The 22,245-nt window shown below is 42.4% G+C and overlaps 1 protein-coding gene across 4 annotated transcripts in view; it reads left to right on the top strand.

Moving 5' to 3' along the window:
• The first annotated feature begins 767 nt into the window (after positions 1–767).
• Positions 768–22,245, top strand: part of INPP5A (inositol polyphosphate-5-phosphatase A) — a 429,845-nt gene continuing 408,367 nt past the window's right edge. For 2 of the 4 annotated variants that reach the window (XM_073353963.1, XM_073353964.2), the window contains exon 1: positions 769–1,457. In XM_073353963.1, the coding sequence (XP_073210064.1) occupies positions 1,383–1,457 (75 nt within the window). In that variant the 5' untranslated portion in view covers positions 769–1,382. Of the gene's footprint in view, positions 1,458–22,245 lie in introns of all 4 variants that reach the window. The other 2 variants (XM_078853838.1, XM_078853839.1) reach the window with 2 other exon arrangements.

Below are 22,245 nucleotides of genomic sequence, written 5' to 3'. Positions count from 1 at the left end.
AAACATACAGAGGTTAACTGGACTGCTTATATCGGGCAGCCCCACTAGGGCAATCCTTTGTTGTTCATGAGACTTTGAGTGTATATCACCACGGGCTGGAACCTTGAGAGCCTAACTGCACCTGAGACCACACCTTAATTCCCCCATCTCTCAAAGCGTCCTGGCCTGCTTCATTCTGAGACCAACTGCCACCAGCTCAGTGCATCCAGAACATTCAATTTCAGTTCCTTGAGGAGCAGGAAGCAAAGAGGTCCCCACATGCTAAGTGTAACAAATGTCCAAAGAGGGTGTATAGAATAGGGCCATAATGTATATAATTCAGAGAAGCAGTATTACATGTAATAATAATAGAACAAAATGCTTATATAGCACTTATCATGTACTATACAAAGGAGATCAGTATGATCACCCCCATTTTGCAGATGGGGAAGCTAATACACAGTGAACCAACGTGACTTGCCCAAAGTCACCTAGCAGGCAGTGGCCAAGCCAGTAATGGAAACCAGGTCTACTGAGTCCCAGTCTAGTGCTTTATCTACTGAGCTAGAGTAGGGGTAAAGGGATCTGTGCATGGACCTGAATGCCAGTGACAGGGAGCCAGGAGGGGCCTCAGCCAGTGATAAACCACAGATCACCCGCAGACAGGCACAGAGGGGGCTGCTGGTGGGGACAGGCCTGCCAATCGCTCTCCCCCCGCCCCTTGGACAGCAGCAGGGAGCTCGCTGACGTTGCCCTTTTAAGAGCAGCCCCGTCGTATCAGGCCTGTGACGTCAGAGAGCGCAGAGCCCTAGTCCCCGCTGCCTCTGTTATTGCAGCCAAAGGCTGGGAGTAGCAGCAGCGGCAAGGGCAGCTCTGGCTGTGCCGGGGGCTTCGCGCAGTGCCGCTGCCCGGGCGCGTGCGGGGAGACCGCTGGAGCCCCTTGCGCAGAGCCTGGCCATGCACAGGGATTCAGCCGCCGCCGCCTCCACCAGCAGGAACTTTCCTGGCGGGAGCCTAATGGCTGCGAAGGGGGAAATCTAAGAACAAAGTCTTCGCCTCCAGCCCGGGAGCCGGGGAGAGGGTGATCCGGCAGCAATGAGCCCAGGGGCTGCTTGGCACTGATGTCTCCGTGCCTCCCCCAGGCGGGAGGACTGAGAATCCCTCGCTTACCTTCCTGCTCCTCCCCTGGCGCACCGCCGAGCGAGTGAGCGAGGCAGGGGCGGCAGAGGGGCAGCAGCTCCCCCCGGGGGGCTTTGAAACTGACTTGGAAACTTCCACGGGGCCAGGGCTCCGCCGGTCGCACCCCGCCGCCTCCCCCCCGCCGGCGTTCCCACGGAGAGCCCGCTTCGCCCCGGGTTCGGGGGCGGCTGTGAATTTGTAAACTCTCCCCCCCCGGCGGTGTCATGGCGGTGAAGGGGGCTGCGGCAGGTACCGGAATGTTGTTAGTAACAGCCAACGTTGGATCCCTCTTTGATGATGTAAGTAGCGTGGCTGGGGGTGTCTGCACACCGGGAGGGAGGGAGGGAGGCGGGAGCCCAGGTTGTCGCTGCCGCCCGGGGCGTTCCTGGGTCCCAGCTCGCCCGTGCGGCGCCCGAGCCCTTGGCCGGGCTGGGCGGAGGATGCCGGCTGTGCGGGGGGGGTGTGTGTGTGTGTGCGCGCGTCTCTGGGGCGGCGGAGGTCCCGGTGCATCTCCCCGGAGTGGCTCGGAATAACGAGCAGGATCCCAGGCTGCTCACTGCCTTGGTGGGTGGGTTTTGCCCGGTCCTAGCGCCCTGCCGCCCGCTCGTTCTTCTACGGCGAAGGGGGTAGGGGCTCGGAGCGCCGCCCAGCCCGAGCGCGGGGGCGGGCTTTGCACGGGCAGTACCAGCGCTAGGGCACTGCCAGGGGGAGCACCGGCCAGTTGCAAGGTTCGAGCTCGTCCTCTGAGCCACCCCGGCGGCGGGAGGGGCCTGGAGAAAGGGCTCCGGCTCCAGCTGCCTCGCCGGCCCGGGGCGGGGGGGGGGCATCATCTCACCGTCACCGCTCCTAGCGCGGCTCTCACGGGCGGGTCCCGCACGTACAGGCGGGCCGGGGTCGGTCCTGCCTGCCGGGCGTGGGAAGCGACTGCCTCCGTGCTGCTGCAACCACCTCTTCCCCGCACGCCCTGCCTCCGGGCTGGGGAAGCTTCCCAGCCTTCTCGCAGCTCCGCTGTCCCGGTCCTCCCCCATTCCCGGCAGCATGCAGCAAAGTCTGGGCAATGCGGAGCCAGCTACCCTTCTGCCTCCTCCCCAGCCGCCCCCCTGCCTGAAGCAGGGCCCTTCCTTGCCAGGGGTGGGGGAAGGATTCACTGCTTCCCATGCATCCTCCATTCCTAGATAGAAAACTGCTAGGGTCTGCCTCTGAAGATCCCTGAGCGGCAAATCCACCGCCCCAAGGCTTGCTCGCTGGGGAAAGTTTGTTTGTTTATCATCAGCCGGTTAGCAACAGTGTGCCATGTTCACTCCGTGCCCTGGTGACTTTGTTGTGTTTCTTTTTTGTTTATACACGCTCCCCGAGGGCTGTATAAACGAAGTAGACTTCCAAGTCGGGAATGCCAGGGAAAAGGTGGTAGCTGTCAGTGGGGTGTTGCTGTTAGAGAAATTGTTTCACATATGAAAGGAATAAAGGCAAGAGTGTGTTAGTGCTTTTTAATTAGAAACTACAAATCGGAGATTGACTCTCATTTAAAGGATTAGCCATGTTCATGTACACACACTCCTCTACACTTAAGCCTTCAGAGAGCTCTGTGCAACTCAGTGAAACTGCTGTCAAGCAAAAGTAGTTTTCCTTTCTGTAGCTTTTAGAATCTCTCCAATTATACATATATTTTTAAAACCAAAAAGGCTTGGAGTGATATCTGGTGATGACTAGTTTCAGAGTAGCAGCTGTGTTAGTCTGTATTTGCAAAAAGAAAAGGAGTACTTGTGGCACCGTAGAGACTAACAAGTTTATTTGAGCATAAGCTTTCGTGCATCCAATGAAGTATCTCACGAAAGCTTATGCTCAAATAAATTTGTTAGTCTCTAAGGTGCCACAAGTACTCCTTTTCTTTTTATGGTGGTTGTGTATGATAAATCTGTTTTTATTTAGCTAATATTTATAAGGTGTTGCACTTTTTTCCATAAAACTTGACTACTTATTCGTTTTTAAATGCCCTTTTCCCCAGCGTTGGTGTATTTTATGTCAGCTGTTTTGTTCTCCTAGTAATAAATTTGTAAGTTGAATATTTGCTGAGGGTGGACTTTTGTTTCTTTGGAGGCCTTAGTTAAAATGTCAAGGTAACCAGAGTAATTTAGTCTGCAGCAAAATGCTTTCTTAGAATATTATTTATACTCATCTAGGTTTTCATTTTTTCTTAACATATCAAGCAATATATCATGGTCTCAGATGATACAATTCTTTCTCTGTGGTTCTGAAGCTTCAGAAATAAAACCTTACATTGCTTTCATTCTCACGGGGGAGGGGGAAATCTACTGCATTCCTTCCAGTAATCTCAAAAATGCTGCAACTCAGCTATACTTCCCCCCCCCAATATTTTTTTACATCGTGTCATGAAAATATAATGCTTTAATTTTTGTTTAGCGCAATATATTATTCACAGAAATATTTTAAATATTTTTCCAGAGGAAAAAATATTCTAGCACTGGACATGGCTATGATTAAAAAGCAAAGAGGAGAAATTTTGTTTGTAAATTGGCAAAAGTTAGTTTATCAAAATGCTTTAAACTGCACAACCTTCAGAATGATAGCTGGGATAACAGCCAGGGTTCCGATCCTGCAAGGACTTACATGTGTGGGGTGAATTCTGGTCCCTCTGAAGTCAATGGCAAAGCTCCAGTTGACTTTTTGATGAAACCAGGCTTTCACCCACGGTGAATGGAGTAGTCCCATTGCCTCACAGCTCATAAAATTGAGAACATGCGTAAGTCTTTGCATGATTTGGGGCCCAAGATTCTCTTAGTTGAAGACTGTAGCCAAGTGAACTAACATTAGATTTGCCTCATGTTTATGTGTTATACGCAAATCATTGTTTAAGTGTACCTCAGTGAGCAAGTTCCAGTTTTTTTGTTGTCATAATTAAAGCAAGTGGAATTTCACCATTCATAGGACACTGATAAATGCCTGCATTAAAGACACAGTTAGTCTTTTAACTAATTTTATTAAAAAACACAGTTTGAATTCGGCCTACATTTATTTTAAAATGCACATGTATTCAGTTTTGTATTATAAAAAGAATATGTACAAATTATGGCCTTGATCCTTCATACTTTTACTCAGGTGAATAACTTTATGTACATGGGTAGTTTCACTGAGTGAAATACAATTATAAATGTGTTTGCAGGACCAGAGCCTGAAGTGGCAAAGTAATTAGTCTCAGTATGCTTTCTCTCTTCAGAAAAATACATGCTAGAGCATTAGCTCAGAATGTGTTGTGTAAATTCTCCTAAGGCTGGTAGGGATTTTATCTCTTGACTTTTGAGCACTGTCATTGAGGTAATCCATGTCTTGAGATTCAGTGACTGCCTGGAAGCTCTTAATTTGTGTTGTAGGAGGTGTTAAAATTCTTAGAGGATCTGAAGCACTTTTATTATTCATTGAAATGTACATGAGCCCAAAAAGGAATATGTTGGTTATTCTCTTAAAATGAAAACAAAAAGAGTTTCTACAACAAGAAGAAGAAAGGGTGTATTTGGATATATCAACTTTAAGGTGGGCAATAAAAAGACTGGCCTGAAGTTTCTTGATTACACTTCTGGTTTGGTGCTGTTTTTAATTGTGCCTGGCAATTGACCAGTCAGGTTTCTGGAATTATGTTGGTTTCATTAAAGTATGATGAAGTTGAAATTAGACTGGTTTGTGAATTTAAGCTTTTAGGTTCCATATCATAGCAGATGATTGCTTTTGTTTGTTGGGATCTTATTATTCAGGAAAAGAATAAGAATCTGTTCTGTGGAAGAACCTGTGACGTGAACTGATTGCACTAGCAAATAAGTACTTATTTTTGTAGATTTCACCCACTTAATATATGTTGACTTTAAGATTTTTGCCTGGAAAATCCTTTCCAGTGCCCATATTTCTCTTATTCTGAGTTTTTAATTTTACATTAAATCTAACTCCTCTCTGTACATTTTAGTATGGTATTGCTGGGCCTCAAAATGTAGTGTAATTCATTTTTAATGGTACAACATGGAAATTGGAGGTGGGTTGGAGGTTTGAATCTGAATATTCTGTGGAACGCTATACTGTGTTCTTTGGCTCATTGGTGTGTAATTCATCCTTGTGCAAAAGGTTTGTGCAAGGCTTTACACACCTTAAACCCCATATTAAGATTGCCCAAAGGAAACTGCACTCACAGGCCTTGAAACCCCGTGTGCTGCCGTTTTGAAACTAACCATGAATGAGGGTAGTGTGGGGGGCAAGTTGAGGGGAGAGTCCAGGAGATCTACAGTTATATGGATTTACTGGACCTGGTTGCATCAAGGTATTGTGGCTGCTGCTCTTCCAGCCTTCAGACTAAAAAGTGTGTGTGATTTCTCTTCCCTCTGCATCATCCAAATAAACTGTGATTACACAGGCTTTATGGTAAATAACTTTCTCTAGTTTGTAGCACTGATGTTGCTGTGCAGCAAAAATATGACTCGCACTCCAAATAAGGTTATTAAGATTGGCACTGCTTACTTGGCTTATTCCTTATTTGAAACCAACTTTTCATAGTGGAGCAGATTAAAATCTTTTTTCATGGTAGAGAGTTTCAGTTGGGTGGCATGACCTTTCTTAATCTCAGATTAGTAGTACTGCTATTTTGGTTACTGTTTTTGTATTGAGTGAGAATTGGTATCTTGTACCCTTGTATTGGGGAAAGTAACTTCTCATAGCTTACTGATTTGCTCCCTTCAGTCATCTGCCCCATTTATAGCAGATTATTCTCTAACTCATGAGTTCGTATTGCTGGATTTAACGGTCATGAGTGACCTGGGTTTCTTGATCTCTCCTTCCCCCCAGTGATTGGGACTGTTTCATTAGAAGCATAAATGCAATGTTTCTGAGATTTGCGAATGTATTTTACAGATAGGTTGGTGCATACAACTTGCTTTATGTTCTTATATACTGTATTTAATCATTTAACACAAGTCTCACTGTATAAACATTTCCTGTTGATCACAGTATACAGTTGCTGACAACAGAAGATGGGAGTTCAGGTTACTTGTAGGCTACTGCTCCCCCCCCCCCCTTTGCTTTTTCTGCTGCACTTACACAACTTCACATCTACCTGACAATGGATAGACAGTGTTCATAGTAGCAAAGAACTTAATTTGACTGGCACATTTGTGTGTTTATTGTGTATAGTTTTGATTATATTAAAATCATAGTTAATGTTTGCATCAGATTTAGGGGTGTGTATTTTTTGTCTAGGTTGTTTTAGCACACTATTAAAACAAATCAACAAAATACCTGTTGCTGGAATGCTGAGTAGCCAGATTCTACTTGTGAGGAGTTTTCACTAAAACAGACAAACCATTAACTTCCAGTAAAAAACAAAACAGCTTAGGACTTTAAGGTCTGCAGTTTAGTAAGATCCAGCGATGACCTACTTTCCTCCTCCCATCCCAGCTTTCTGCAGTCTCTTCAGTTAATTAAGAAGTAATAAATTACTTATTGCTGTTGCTTTTCATTTTCTTTAGAATAAGAGTTAGGAGCCCATCAGTTGTGTGTGATAAGATGGTGGTTGGGGAAATGGGTGAGTTATTTAGGAAACATTTCAAATGTTAATCTTCCCCAGAAGTGTGTGAGGAGGGGTGAACAGCACTGAGGAAGGATAGGTCTATTAAAGCTTATGATAAACATGTACAGCAAAACTGCAAAGGGATCCACCAAAGCAGATATTTATACAGTAACTCCTCGCTTAACGTTGTAGTTATGTTCCTGAAAAATACGACTTTAAGCAAAACGATGTTAACCGAATGCAATTTCCCCATAAGAATTAATGTAAATGGGGGTGGAGGGTTAGGTGCCAGGGAAAACTTTTTCACCAGACTAAATGATAACTAGCTTTTGGCTGGTTTCAGAGTAACAGCCGTGTTAGTCTGTATTCGCAAAAAGAAAAGGAGTACTTGTGGCACCTCAGAGACTAACCAATTTATTTGAGCATGAGCTTTCGTGAGCTACAGCTCACTTCATCAGTGATGACCATCATCAGTGATGATCACTTCTGATGAAGTGAGCTGTAGCTCACGAAAGCTCATGCTCAAATAAATTGGTTAGTCTCTAAGGTGCCACAAGTACTCCTTTTCTTTTGGCTGAGCCCTCAAGAGTTAACACGTTGTTAATGTAGCCTTTCACTCTACAAGGGTGCACAGATGGAGGGAGGGGAGACAGCATGGCAGACAGAGACATACACCCTGTGTGTGGGGGAGAGAGAGAGATGCGCATTGCCCCTTTAAGTACGCTGACACCACTCTTAAGTACATTGCCTTTTTAAGTTGATCAGGAAGTTGAGACAGCAGCTGCTGCCCAAGCTCTCTCTGTCTCTCTTCCTCTGTGTCTCCACCCCGTTGTATATGGAGAAGGGGTAAGTGGGTGCAGGAAAAAGGGGGAGGGGAACACCCTGACATTAGTCCCTCCCTCCCCTCCCCCACTCGCACAGCAAGCAGCAGGCTCTGGAGAGCAGCTCCAAGGCAGAGGGCAGGAGCAGCACATGGCAGTGGGGGGCGGGACAGCTGAACTGCTGGCAGTTGATAGCCTGCTTGGCGGCTGCCGCACAGGGAACGTAGGAGAGCGGGGAGCTGATAGGGGGCTGCCGGTCCACCCTGGTTCCAAGCCCCCACCAGCTAACTCCAATGGGCTGCTCTTCCTGCAAGCAGTGGACAAAGCAGGCGGCTGCCAAACCATGTTATAAGGGAGCATTGCACAACTTTAAACAAGCATGTTCCCTAATGGATCAGCAACGTAACAACGTTAACCGGGACGACTTTAAGTGAGGAGTTACTGTACCCACAAAACATCCTGTTAACTTCAGTGGGACTTAGCTCAGCAGGGTCTCTTTGCAGTGTTGGGATCTTAGTTTCAATTGTTAGTGTGTATCCGGGCAATCCTGTTTGACTTTCATGCAGGGTATTCCTGCTTGCAATAATCAATTTCTTAATATATTATTGTCAATGAATGTAGCAGACTGGCTCACATGTGTACAAGCACAGGTCATACCTATCTTTTTTTTGTTGAGGCAGATACCATCACCTACTCCCACCCAATGCAGGCAGACAACCACGTCTCTTCCCCTCTTTCAGGTAGACAGATCAGATGGACCTTGAGGTTAGGGGTGGAGAAAGGTGAAACTTTAAGGTAGGTCACAATTTGGGCCTAACTAAAATTCCATCATCAATACAAAGAATGTATTATTTAAACAAAAATACTGGTTCTTAGTCCTGGGGGTAGCGCTAGGGTGTTTGTCTTTTAGAGTAGCGGTGGGTGATACTCTTTGGGGCTTTATTTTGGTCATTGGTTCAGAACTAGTGTTCAGAAATGTTACTAGTTGTAAAAGTATTTGTGTCAGTGTGGCCCAAGTTCAACTACAATATGGAAAAATAACTTAAGTGAGAGAGCACCCGTTCTTAAAATCAGGTCATTCTGGTTGCCATCTTGTTTTTTCCTCACTTCGGTTCTAGCAAGATTTTACCTGCCAATATTATTACTGACTCTTTGACTTAGATAGTTAGGATAAAATTTTCAAAAGTGCCCAAGGCCCATTTTCAGTGAGTGTCAATGGGATTTAGGCTCCTAAGTCACTTAGGTCCTCTGGAAATACGCTCTCTAATGCTTTATATGTTGTATAGATGTAATTACAAGCATTTTGATGATACTCAGCTATCAGTCTAGTCCGAACAGTTCTCAAGGTAGTGGGCACTAAAATCAGGTCAGAATGAAAGTGTGGGTAAGAGAAAGATAAAAGCCATTAAATCTGAAGCATAGATACTTTTCATATAGACATTTCATTTTTAAAACCAGTTTGTCCTTTAATGGACGGTGAATGCAGTATGTAATTCAGTCTTTACTAAGTGTGATCCAAGTTTTCCATGCTTGAAATAGTCAGTGTAGTTTGCTTCTCACACTAGATGTCGATGAGTTTAATTGGCATTACCTGATAGAGGTGATAAACACTTTATTCAGGAAAAAACTATTTTGAATTCTGTTGGATACCTTAATTTCTGTAGGATGGAAAAGTGTTTATTTTTCAGGTGGGTATTAAGAAAAACCTCTATAGTACTTAAGCAAAGCTTGAAGTTTGATAAAGCCCCTTTTACTATTATGCTTTTTACAAAATTATTTAACTTTTTTACTTCATTGCTAAGAACAAACATGTGCAACACTTTAGTTGTCGTGCTCTTATTCCTTGAGCTGTTCTGGCATCATCTTGGATGGTGGTACAACAACAAGGAAGTAAAAACAAACAGTGTCAAGTCTGGCTGGATGAAGGCCTTGATTTAGCAAGGTAATTCAGCACATGTGTGTAGTCCTGTTGGCTTCAGTGGGACTACTCACGTGCTTAAATACCTTGCGAAATTGGGACCTTAATTAGGGACCTCTTTCTAGCATTTAGCTCAGATACCATGGTGAGGAGCATAGAGGCTGGGCTGCTGGAGGGGAGGAGGGAGAAGACACAGGGGAAAAAAGGAGGATTCCCCAACACCAGCTTGGCCAGTGAATTTGTGTACTGGTGATCAACCATTCCACTCCTGCCCCACCCTAAGCACCCATCCATTAGTTCAGAAAGACCTCCTGCAAACAGCGTCATGTCACTTGGTTGTAAACTCTCGGGAGGGGCTCCCTTCATACTGCTACCAATGTACTTGGCCTTCTGCAACCCTCATTAAAGAATTTGGCCCTAAAATCTGAGTTTATTCTCTAGTCTACTTTGTTTCTGCATCCGGGGTTAAGTGACATTGGAAAACAATCCTATTATAAGTGGGGATTCCAATTTTAGGTCTAACCAACAAATACTGATGAATGCTGTTTTAGAGAGCCAAGGAAGAAGCATTTTTCAGTAATTGTGGGGGTTTGGTTTTTATTTTTTTTTATATCAAAACCTTTAACATTTCTTTCTCACTTTCCATCACTGTAAATCTTTCTTTTCCCCTCCCCTCTCTACTGTCCTCTGATGTTGGTGTCTGCTTTTCAGTTTCTTATTTGGAGGGTGGTATGCAGCTGCTGTCTGTGAAGATACTTAAAATGAGCGTTGTTTGTTGTTATAACAATATTGCCCTTCCCAGTTTCCTTTCTTTGAAGTTAGAAGCGTACTGGAAAATGCTGCATACAGTCACCAAGTGCATTGATATCTTTATGGCAGAATCTTAAATCTGTCTTTTTTTAAAAATCCTTTCCCCCCCATTACACTCTTCCATCTTCCTTCCCCCCATAAAAGAATCTCAGTTGTATCTTTTCCCCACCTCTTTCACTTCTGTTTTGTTAGCATTTGTTAAATCAGGTGAAGCTTGGGGGGAAAAGTTGAAACTTAAATGTGGGCCTCATTTTGGCCCCACCTAAAATTTCCCCCCTTGATATAAAAAAATAGTCGGGTGGGGGGAGGGGCGAGAAATCATAGGGTCTCATTTTCCTCTGCAGCACTTGAGTGCTTTCTTTGTTGTGGCGTTTGTTACTACCTGTCCTATTAACAAGGTATAACGATGCTTGAGAGGGGCAACTACATTATCATAGGATTGTTTTTCGCGCGCACACAAGGAACAGCTTGAAACTGCGTGTATTCCTGCTTAATAAACTGCGGACGATAGTTAAGTTGATTTGGGAGCCTGCATCAGTTTGTTAGCTCCTTGTTTGCTTATGGCTTAGGTAAATGATGATAAACAGCACAGCGTACATATGCACAGCATACCTGTTGCTCTCGCACATGCAGTTTTGACAATAACTTTCATAAGCCCTTTACATGGTACTTATATAAGTTCTAAGTGACATTAAAGCAGCTGTGTAGCTTTCCAGATGGCAGCATGTAAGTAACTCATGCGTTCAGGACTCACTCGCTTACATAAGACAGCAGTCCCCTTCTGAGATGATAGGGTTGCAAAATAGAAGACGTCTGTAACATAGATATATACCTCTTTCAGGTGGCACATAGAATCCCTGTGGTTCTGTCCTATTTAGCTGTGTGATACACGCATATCACTTCCTCCACTTTTGAGAGGCATGCAGATGGTTAACTATGCTCAGAATTCAACTTTTATTTTCAGCTCCCTAAGGATGCGGTAGTCAATGACTGCTGAGAGGGAATTAAAGAATAAAGCAGTTTATTGTCCTTATAAATGTGGGAATAAATTAAGACTCTACAGAGTAATAAAACAGTAAAACATTTTGAATGTACCTACACAAGAGACTCAAGTAGATTATTTTCTATTTGCTGAAGAAAATGGATGAAAAAGTTGTGTGGCCAATCTGCTTGAAATATGGGCTTCAGAAAGCTATTTATTCGGAAATAAATAAGTGCAAAGTTTATATTGTTCAAACTGGATTTCTGTGTTTAAAATCAGCTGTACTTTTTTTTTTAAATACATATACAGGATTTTATGATACTCTCAGCAGCTGGGCTTTAATATTTCCAAGGTCTGACATTGTTCAGTCCCCTCTAGGCAGGAGACTGAAGTGATTATCTTGTGGACCATCTTTTCTCCCATTGATGATGATTGTCTGGCACCTACAGCAGTTGTTTACATGGAAAAGTAATATGAGGCAAGTATGTATTTTAGCTCTCTTTAATATGATGTGTGTGTTAGGTAAAACAAGGAGGAGAGTTAGCATCACTTGATATACTGAATTTCAAAGACCATCCATCAGTGGATCACAGGTCATGGCTTAAGAAACTGTTTTCAAAGTATTTGAATTTCAGTTTATTAGGCAAGTAGCAGAATACTTAAGAGAAAGTGTTAATACCAGTGTCGGTTAGTTTACTTTGCTGCATGTATTGTTGCCTACTTACAATTATAGGTGAACTACAGTAATTTATTGTATGTTGTAATTTGAAATTTGGAAACGGTTGATACTAGATATTTTCCATGTGGATTAAATCTGTATTTAAAAGGATTCAAGCCTCGACTTTTATAGCAAGAGTAGGGTTGCCAGTTTTTGTTGGACTTACTCCTGGAGGTTTCTTCGCATGACCTAATCTTTAAAGATTAATCTTTAATTCCTGGAGACTCCAGGCCAATCCTGGATGATTGGCAACCCCTAAGCAATAGGAATACCGATCTCAAATTTCAGAGATTTTGTTTGTTTCCAAGATCTCATCAGTCTTTCCTTTTTATATAAACTGATTTCACTGGAAGTTTTACACACACAGCTAATCAGGCTCTCAGTAATTGTATGATGTGTCTCTAAAAGGCCTCAAGTTAATGTGTTTTTTGTGGTATTTACTTTTTCTCCATTCTGTTTCTTTTCATTTCTGTTCTCTTCTTCATTCCATTACTTTTGTCTCCCTTCAGACTGCTAAAAAGGCATCTCCTTTTTATCTCTTTTGTTTCCCTGTCTTATCTCCCATTGGCAATTCTCCTCTTAATTTATTTATTTATTTTTTTTAAAAGTGAGGATATATTCAAAAAGGCTTGGTAGCCTTTTCTTTTACAGGTTTAACAGGATCACTTGGAAATCTACCAGGAAAACAAGTTTCTGATGATCTAAGATTGATCTTATTAGGAAAACAAACATGGGTGGAGGGGTTCAAATAGTAGGTGGGAAAAGTCTATGCTTTCTGCTTGCTGCTTTCTGCACTATGTGTAATAGTTATTGTTTGGCTATGCTGAAAGAATGACAGGAGACATTAGATATGAGTTTAATCAGGCTGCAACTTTATTATTAGATGTCTGGGACTAACCCAGCGGATAAAATGTGCAGTGCAGGTGAAACCCCCAAAATTAACCTGGGGTGGGGTGGGGTGTGAGTGCTTTTACCGCCCTCTTTGCTCCCCCCCACCCCGACCTTTCTGCTCATGTCCCTCCAGCAGAGCCACAGCTGGGAACCTCCAATTCCGGGGGGGTGGGGGATGGGGTGGAACGGGACAGATGACTTCCACCAGCTCCTTCTCCTTTTCATCCAGGTTGCTCCAGCAATTCCCTTGCCAGGACCTTACTGACCACCCCCCACCCCTCGTCGTAGAAGGGGTTAAGGTGGACTATAATTTTGTGGGGGTTGGCTCCCTGCTGTACCAATCAGAGGAGTCCCTATCTGCCCCCAGCTCGCTCACTTACCAAGCACCTCTCCTTAATTCCTTTTCCAAGCGGTTTCTCCATTCTTTTGTGCCTTAATTTATGGAGTACCTGCACTGAACATCCACTTTACGCTTAAATAAAGAGTTGCGACATATGGCCTACAGCCCATCGTGCCATGCATGAACAGAGTCCACGTGAACCTGCTGTGAAGAAGGTGAACACCCCCCCACACACACACCACACCTGGCCAATATGGTGGTAAGGGAAAAAATTCCTTCCCAGCCCCTCTCAACAGGGCAGCTAGCATAATGCCCACAGCACATATTGCTAATCAGCCGGCATATTTCTGACCTAAATAGGGAGGGTGGGTGCTGCCTAGCCTGCTCTGAGTGACGAAGGGAGGATCCAGGCACTGGCCAAGCTTTTTAAACCCTAGGTCTTTTTAAACCCTAAATTCCTAGGTGGCGAGTCGTCCACCACGCTGACTGCTTTTCCAGCAGTTTTACGTCTCCCCTCCTCCCCCAAGCCAGAAAGCATTGCCCTCCGCTCCCAGCTAGCCGTTTAAAGTGCAGGGTGGTGACTTTTAGCTAGTTTGAGTGAAAGGATATTTTGCAGGGGTAAAATGTACGTGTTCAGTTATGGGGGCAAGTCAAGCCATATATCACCTTGAGAACAACAGTACTCTAATCCTGGTTATCATGAACTCTACTGAACACATTTTTATTGCCTTCTTAAGTAATGAATTCTACAGCTCCAACATTGATAGAATGCATATGGAGGCTGACCTAATTTATTGATGCAGGTTCCCCCGCCCTTTTCCGGGCACTTTATTACTTTTGAGATTAACCAGAATATGCAAGTTAGAGCCAGAACCACATAGTACTGGTAATGTAAACTCATGTTTTCGGGCAGGACTGTATTCTTGGCTTGTAAATGTCATTAAATCTGATTTACCATTTATGAGTGTCCTAACATCTATGACAGGTTTCAGAGTAGCAGCCGTGTTAGTTTGTATTCGCAAGAAGAAAAGGAGTACTTGTGGCACGTTAGAGACTAACAAATTTATTTGAGCATAAGCTTTCGTGAGCTACAGCTCACTTCATCGAATGCATTCAGCGGAAAATAACAAATTTATTTGAGCATAAGCTTTCATGAGCTACAGCTCACTTCATCGGATGCATTCAGCGGAAAATATTTTCCGCTGAATGCATCCGATGAAGTGAGCTGTAGCTCACGAAAGCTTATGCTCAAATAAATTTGTTAGTCTCTAATGTGCCACAAGTACTCCTTTTCTTTTTGCTAACATCTGTGGAACAGCAGACTTTCACAAGCTTTGGAACCAGAATGTGGTTGTGCGTATTTGTGTGCATACATGCTGATGGAGGAATTACTGAGACCTCGAAAGACAGAATGGCTGTAAAAATGTAAAAAATGTAAAGCAGGGTGTTTTCCCAGAAACTTCTGGCCACTGCTTTAACACCTCTTCTCTGCCTGGAAAGCCTTTCTTCTCTTTAATCTAGCCTAACATGAAAATTAAAAAAAAAAAAAAAAATCAAACTCTAGTTCATTTTTTCAACATCCCATTGCTTTGAGAGAAAGGTATTAGGGAAATATAATGTAGTGTAATTTAATACTTTTACCCAGCAGATGTTTTGATTTGCCCCTAAGAGAAGAGGGGTGTACCCTAGGAATGCATGTGAGGTTGTCTTCCTTTATGAGCATCTGCATGCAGATGCTATCACATCATGATTTAGTGTACTTTTATGAGTGTATCATTAATATTAAAACAAGGAATCATTTTTTTAGATTAACTGTAGTAACGTGTAGTACCTGGTGTGCAACTTCATGGAAGCATTATTCATTGACAATAAGAAGGATATTGGATTAAATACAATGGGCATTAGACTGAAATAAACTGTTTGTAGTATTCATCCTCTTGGCTTTTCAATACCTCTTCTAAAACTAATATACCGTTCATTGTTCTAGGTGTTCTTAGCAGCACTTGGATTATTTCATTACATCTTCCGTTACTTAATGTTAAACTAGTAACTTCTCAGATGTGGTATTTATTGGTTTATAGCATTTTCTAGGAAAAGTGATTGGAATTTACATGTATTTAGAATTAGAGTGTAAAAGAAAGTTCTTTGTATCAGTAAACCAGATACAAGTCTCATTTTAATAAAAATAGAAGAGGTTAATTAAGATCTTCCAGACAATGAATAGCTGTTTACCTGGCACGATTAGATTTACTGGATCAACTTCCATGAGGGTAATGCTGTATGTATCAGCAGAGTATCTCCAATTTCTACCATTATTTGAGATGGTAGGATCAGTCTTTAACCTAATTCTCACATAATTGAACTGTTACTAAAATCTACATCCTCATTGTCCTTCAATATTTGAAGGAACTGTGCTCTCACAAAGTGACGGTAATAAAACATAAGGATGTAACTAAAAGGTAGACTTCAAGGGGGAGATTTTTTTTCGGGATCTTTTGTTTGTGTCTCTGCTTTTTTGTAACAAAACCTTTTATCTTTCTTCTTTCCACAAATCCTGTATTTACTGTGTCATGGTTTCTGTGCAACTACACCTGTATTCCTCCTGTGTGGTCCACCAAGGGTACCCACGTTAGGTGATGCCTGGGAGCCAGAAGCCTGTCTCGGAGGAAACCTATGTCTCATTCCCACCAGACTGGGGATTTTAAGACTGCACAGCTAACTCCCTGCTTTAACCTGTGATATCTTCAGCAAGCCAGACTTCCTAAACAGGCCAGTGCCTGCGCTTCACTTTTCCCTCTGCCCATAGTTATAAGTTATCCCACAATTCCAATTCCTGAGCAAGCACATTTATTTTTAAGGTAAAAGGATTGCAGAGAAAACATGCATGCATGCTTGAAAGCTTACCAGAAGTCCACCCCAGTTCCATCATAGGGTTCTGATGGGTTTTAATCCTTCAACCTACAACTGGGTTTTCCCCATGGTTATGCATTCATCTGTCTTAGGTTCAAAACTGATTAGAGAGTGGGCAGATCAGCTGTGCATTTATACAGCTCATGCCTTTTGATCTTGGTCTTCTGTAACAGGTAATCATCGGACAATGATCCCTTCTCAGGGCGTAGCTTCATCAAAATGCTGGACTTTTACGTAAGTGGAGGTAGGGAATTTGCATTACTAACCCAAGGAATTGTCCAGGAAATCCACTTCACCTTTATTGTCCCAAAATCCACACTTCTCTTGCACATTTTCAATATAATCTTTTGAACTCCCGGGTCTTATATCTGTTACTCCCAGGTTTCACATCTTCCCTCCCCAGAGAGGTTACATACAATCCTGGCTCACAGCAATACATAAACTCAATACAATAATGTTTTCCAAGGATATTTCAGGAAATTGCAATAATCTGTCACATGCTAAAAGCTACCCTTCTTATATCTGCTGCCAAGTACTTCTATTTTTGAAACACCCACCCTTTTCTGGTCTCCTCCCTCCCCCCTGCTCCCTCCAGTTTCATTTCAGCTCTCCATTTAATAGAATTTGATGTCTCAGACTCTTAAGAGGGAAAGATTTTCTGTAATGCGAAATAGTAACGAGGATAGAAGAGCAAAACAATCCTCAAATTCTTATTCTCATGCTGACAAAAGCATCATAAGAAAGAGCATCAATGTGATAATACAGTGGCACTTAAAAGTCTTTGTAACTGCCAGATTAGTTGTTTGGGTGAAACCAGGACTGATGCTGTCTGAGAAAATGAGGGAAAACTTCAAAAATGTGGTATGGTCTTATCAACTGACAGTTTTACCAACGTTTTTTGTTTTTACCGTTCTGTCTAGGAGCTCTTGTCATGGACCAGCACCCCATTGCTCTTGGTGCTGTACAATCACAGAATAAAAAGACGGTCCCTGCCCCAAAGAGTTTATAATAATCTATATTCATTTGTTATCTCATTTTATACTTAGAGAGAACAGGGAGTACAAGGCAACAGTGACACAAAGTAATGTATTCTTTAACAAAATTATGTGCAGTTATATATGGATGACATTTTTTAAAAATGGCCAGGTTATTTTGAAGAATTTTTTTAAGTCCTTTAAAATTGCAAGTAAATTCTTTAGGGCAGGGACAAGTTTACTCTGTTGTACAACGTCTAGCACAATGAAGCCCCAATTCTGCTTTTGGACTGGAGGCATTATCTTAAGGCAAATAATAGAAAGTAATAAATGTTTTAATCTTAGTCAGTGTTATTCCAACCTCAGTAATTTGCATCAATTCTGACAATAATGGTATCTGCTATATAGATTATTCTTATCATTACTATGTAAGCTTTGTCACAAAGACTTCCATTCCGTGTTTGAGAGGAGAATTTTTTTGGATTTGTTTATCAGTCCTTTGGATTTGTTCATATCAGTAAATGACTACAATGATGTAGGTTTTTTGTTTTTTTTTTAACTTTCTTTTCCTGCATTTGTTGTTGCCATGCTTTGAGAAAAACCAGTCCAGTCTAACATAAGGATAATTGAAGGGATTAATAGGGGAAATTCTATACGAGCAATAAAAACGAGGACTACTTGTGGCACCTTAGAGACTAACACATTTATTTGGGCATAAGCTTTCGAGGGCTAAAACCCACTTCATTGGATGCATGCAGTGGAAAATACAGTAGGCAGATATATACACACAGAGAACATGAAAAAATGGGTGTTGCCATGCCAACTCTAATGAGACCAATTAATTAAGGTGGGCTATTATCAGAAGGAGAAAACACCTTTTGTAGTGATAATCAGGATGGCCCATTTCAAACAGTTGACAAGAAGGTGTGAGTAACAGTAGGGGGAAAATGTTAGCATGGGGAAATAGTTTTTACTTTGTGTAATGACCCATCTACTCCCAGTCTTTATTCAAGCCTAATTCAGTGGTCTCCAGTTAGCAAATTAATTCCAATTCTGCAGTTTCTCGTTGAAGTCTGTTTTTGAAGTTTTGAAGAGTGGCCACTTTTAAGTCTGTTATTGAGTGACTAGGGAGATTGAAGTGCTCTCCTACTGGTTTTTGAATGTAACAATTCTTGATGTCTGACTTGTGTCCATTTATTCTTCTGCATAGAGACTGTCCAGTTTGGCCAATGTACACGGCAGAGGAGCATTGCTGGCACATGATGGCATATGTCACATTGGTAGATGTGCAGGTGAACGAGCCTCTTGTGGTGTGGCTAATGTGATTAGGTCCTATTAATGGTGTCCTTTGAATAGATATGTGGACAAAGTTGGCAACGGGCTTTGTTGCAAGGATAGGTTCCTGGGTTAGTGTTTTTGTTGTGTGGTTGCTGGTGAGTATTTGCTTCAGGTTGCGAGGCTGTCTGTAAGCGAGGACTGGCATGTCTCCCAAGATCTGTGAGAGTGAGGGATCGTCTTTCAGGATAGGTTGTAGATCCTTGATGTGCTGGAGAAGTTTTAGTGGGGGGGCTAAAGGTGACGGCTAGTGGCATTCTGTTGCTTTCTTTGTTGGGCCTGTCCTGTAGTAGATGACTTCTGGGTATTTTTCTGGCTCTGTCAATCTGTTTCTTCACTTCAGCAGGTGGGTATTGTAGTTGTAAGAATGCTTGATAGAGATCTTGTAGGTGTTTGTCTCTGTCTCAGGGATTGGAGCAAATACGGCTGTATCTTAGAGCTTGGCTGTAGACAGTGGATCGTGTGATGTGGTCTGGATGAAAGCTGGAGGCATGTAGGTAAGTATAGTGGTCAGTAGGTTTCCGATAGAGGGTGGTGGTTATATGGTCATCGCTTATTAGCACCATAGTGTCCAGGAAGTAGATCTCTTCTGTGGACTGGTCCAGGCTGAGGTTGATGGTGGGATGGAAATTGTTAAAGGACGATCCCTCACTCTGACAGATCTTGGGAGGCAGGCCAGTCCTCCCCCAACCTGAAGCAAATATTCATCAGCAACCACAGAACAAAAACACTAACCCAGGAACCTATCCTTGCAACAAAGCCCATTGCCAACTTTGTCCACGTATCTATTCAAGGGACACCATCATAGGACCTAATCACATCAGCCACACTATCAGAGGGTAATTCACCTGCACATCTATCAATGTGATATATGCCATCATGTGCCAGCAATGCCCCTCTGCAATGTACATTGGTCAAACTGGACAGTCTCTACGTAAAAGAATAAATAGACACAAATCAGACATCAAGAATTATAACATTCAAAAACCAGTCGGAGAACACTTCAACCTCCCTGGTTGCTCAATTTCAGGCCTAAAAGTCGCAATTCTCCAACAAAAACACTTCAAAAAGAGACTCCAACGAGAAACTGCAGAATTGGAATTAATTTTCAAAGTGGACACCATTAAATTAGGCTTGAATAAAGACTGGGAGTGGATGGGTCATTACACGAAGTAAAACTATTTCCCTCATGATTAGTTTTCCCCCTACTGTTACTCACACCTTGTTGTCAACTGTTTGAAATGAGCCATCCTGATTATCACTACAAAAGGTGTTTTGTTTTGTTTTTTCCTCCTGCTGATAATAGCCCACCTTAATTGATTGGTCTTGTTAAGTTGGTATGTCAACACCCATTTTTTTTAATGTTCTCTGTGTGTGTGTGTGTGTATATATATATATATATATATATATATATATATACACACATCTTCCTATTGTATTTTCCACTGCATGCATCTGATGAAGTGGGTTTTAGCCCTCAAAAGCTTATGCTCAGATAAATTCGTTAGTCTCTCAGGTGCCACAAGTACTCCTTGTTTTTTGGGTTTTTTTGCTGATACAGACGAACACGGCTACCACTCTGAAACCTGTCTATATGAGCAAAGTGATTTTCAGCATGTAATCAAAATGTCTGCTTGGACCTAGTGTCTTTATATTAAAATAAAACAAACCCAGAACTTGTGACATATATGTAGGAAGCTAATAACTCTTCTCTCTCTGACTTCTAATATTCCTTTGAAACCTCAAGATTCATTACAAACTCTGTATTTGTTGTTTCCTGTAAATTTTGGAAGTTTCAGGTTTATATGAGCACATCAGAGACTTCTCTAGCCTTTTTAGTGGCTACATGTACATACTGTTAGTATTTTAAAATGTGATACTAGATGGATTGTGGAAAGTAAGCAGGGGTTGCAAGCAGAAGGTTATTCTGGATTCATAACTTTTTCTTTTTGTTAAGTGATGTTGTGAGAACTTTTTTTGGAAGGCTTGTTGTATCTCAGTTGCGGCAAACTGTCTAATTTTAGAGACTTTTATCAATCCCCATGGGAACAGCAAAACTAATTTTTCCCATAGAAACATCTGACAAATGTGAGCTTAACTTTTTTTGCCAGAAGGGGTTTTGGATGTAACTGTTCTTTTAGGCTGTTTGCTTGGTATTTAAAGCATTCAGAATTCAATGAAAGAATTCTGTGTTCACTTGGTATCATCAACAGTAACTGATCCATATCTGACTGCTTCAGAATTCCTATTCATTATACTGTGTCCTAAGTTGCTTTTAATTGTACTAAGTGAGCACTGAATAAATCCAGATAATGTTGCAAGGGAAACTCACTGACATTATTCCTGCTATTTATTTCAAATTGTCCAGTGTGAAGTACTTATATGAAATATGGGACTATGAATACAAACAGCAGAGATGACGTTCTAGTTGTTAAAGACCAGTTACTCAGAACAAAAATGTGTGGTGAGAACTTCTGGGCCTCAAGAAAGAAATGGAGAAACTATTTGAATTTTTGGATATGGCCAAAAATCTGAGAGAGATGTTAGTGTGGTCTTCAACACAAATAATATCAACATTGTGTAAGAAAATATTTGGTCAGTCTAACTTAAAGCACCGGCTTCTGAGGATTGGCTGTGATACAATCTTTCTATAAAAACAAAAGGGTTCTTGTGGCACCTTAGAGACTAGCACATTTATCTGGGCATAAGCTTTCGTGGGCTATAACCCACTTCATCAGATGCATGGAGTGAAAAATGCATTAGGGAGGTATAAATATACAGCACATGAAAAGATGGGAGTTGCCTTATCAAGTGTGTGTGTGGGGGGGGGGGGGGGGGAGAGTCAGTGCGAATGAGGCCAATTCAATCCGGGTGGATGTGGCGGATTCCCAACAATTGACAAGAAGGTGCAAGTATCAACAAAGGGAAAATTACTTTATGTAGTGACCCAGCCACTCCCAGTCTTTATTCAGGCCTAATTTGATGGTGTCAAGTTTGCAAATTAACTCCTGCTTGGCAGTTTCTAGTTGAAGTCTGGTTTTTTTGAAGTTTTCTTTGTTGAATAGCCACTTTTAAGTCTGTTATTGAGTGACCAGGGAGATTGAAGTGTTCTCCTACTGGTTTTTGAATGTAACAATTCTTGATGTCTGATTTGTGTCCATTTATTCTTTTGCATAGAGACTGTCCAGTTTAGCCAATGTACATGGCAGAGGGGTCTTGCTGGCAGATGATGGCATTTATCACATTGGTAGATGTGCATGTGTACGAGCCCCGGATGGTATGGCGGCTGTGTTAGGTCCTATGATGGTGTCCCTTGAATAGATATGTGGACAGAGTTGGCAACGGGGTTTGTTGCAAGGATTGGTTCCTGGGTTAGTGGTTGTGTTGTGTTTAGTTGCTGGTGAGTATTGCTTCAGGTTGGGGGGGGGGGGGGCTGTCTGTAAGTGAGGACTGACCTGTCTCCCAAAGTCTGTGAGAGTGAGGGATCATCCTTCAGGATAGGTTGTAGATCCTTGATGAAAAGTTTTAACAGGAGAGATTGTGAGCAGTCCATCCCAGAATAGCCTAGGATGCTCACCTTCAGAGATGGGAGATGGGAAGTCAAGTCCCTGCTCCAGAATGGGGATACAGACCCGGGTTTTCCACATCCTGGGTAAGTGCTCTGGGCTAAAGGTTATAAGGGGGTCCATACATCCTTCTCCCTCCCCCCGCAATGTGTTCTGATTGTTTTTGCAGTTTGCTAGCTGAACCATAATATCAATTATTCCCCCAGTAAGCATTGTCTCCATTTTATAAAGCATGTCTATACAGAAGCTTGGAAGCATG

This window comes from Lepidochelys kempii, chromosome 7 (genome assembly GCF_965140285.1).
Source record: "Lepidochelys kempii isolate rLepKem1 chromosome 7, rLepKem1.hap1, whole genome shotgun sequence".
NCBI lineage: Eukaryota > Metazoa > Chordata > Testudines > Cheloniidae > Lepidochelys > Lepidochelys kempii.
Note: the sequence above shows the minus strand (reverse complement) of the source record. Positions and strands in the feature narration are given on the sequence as shown.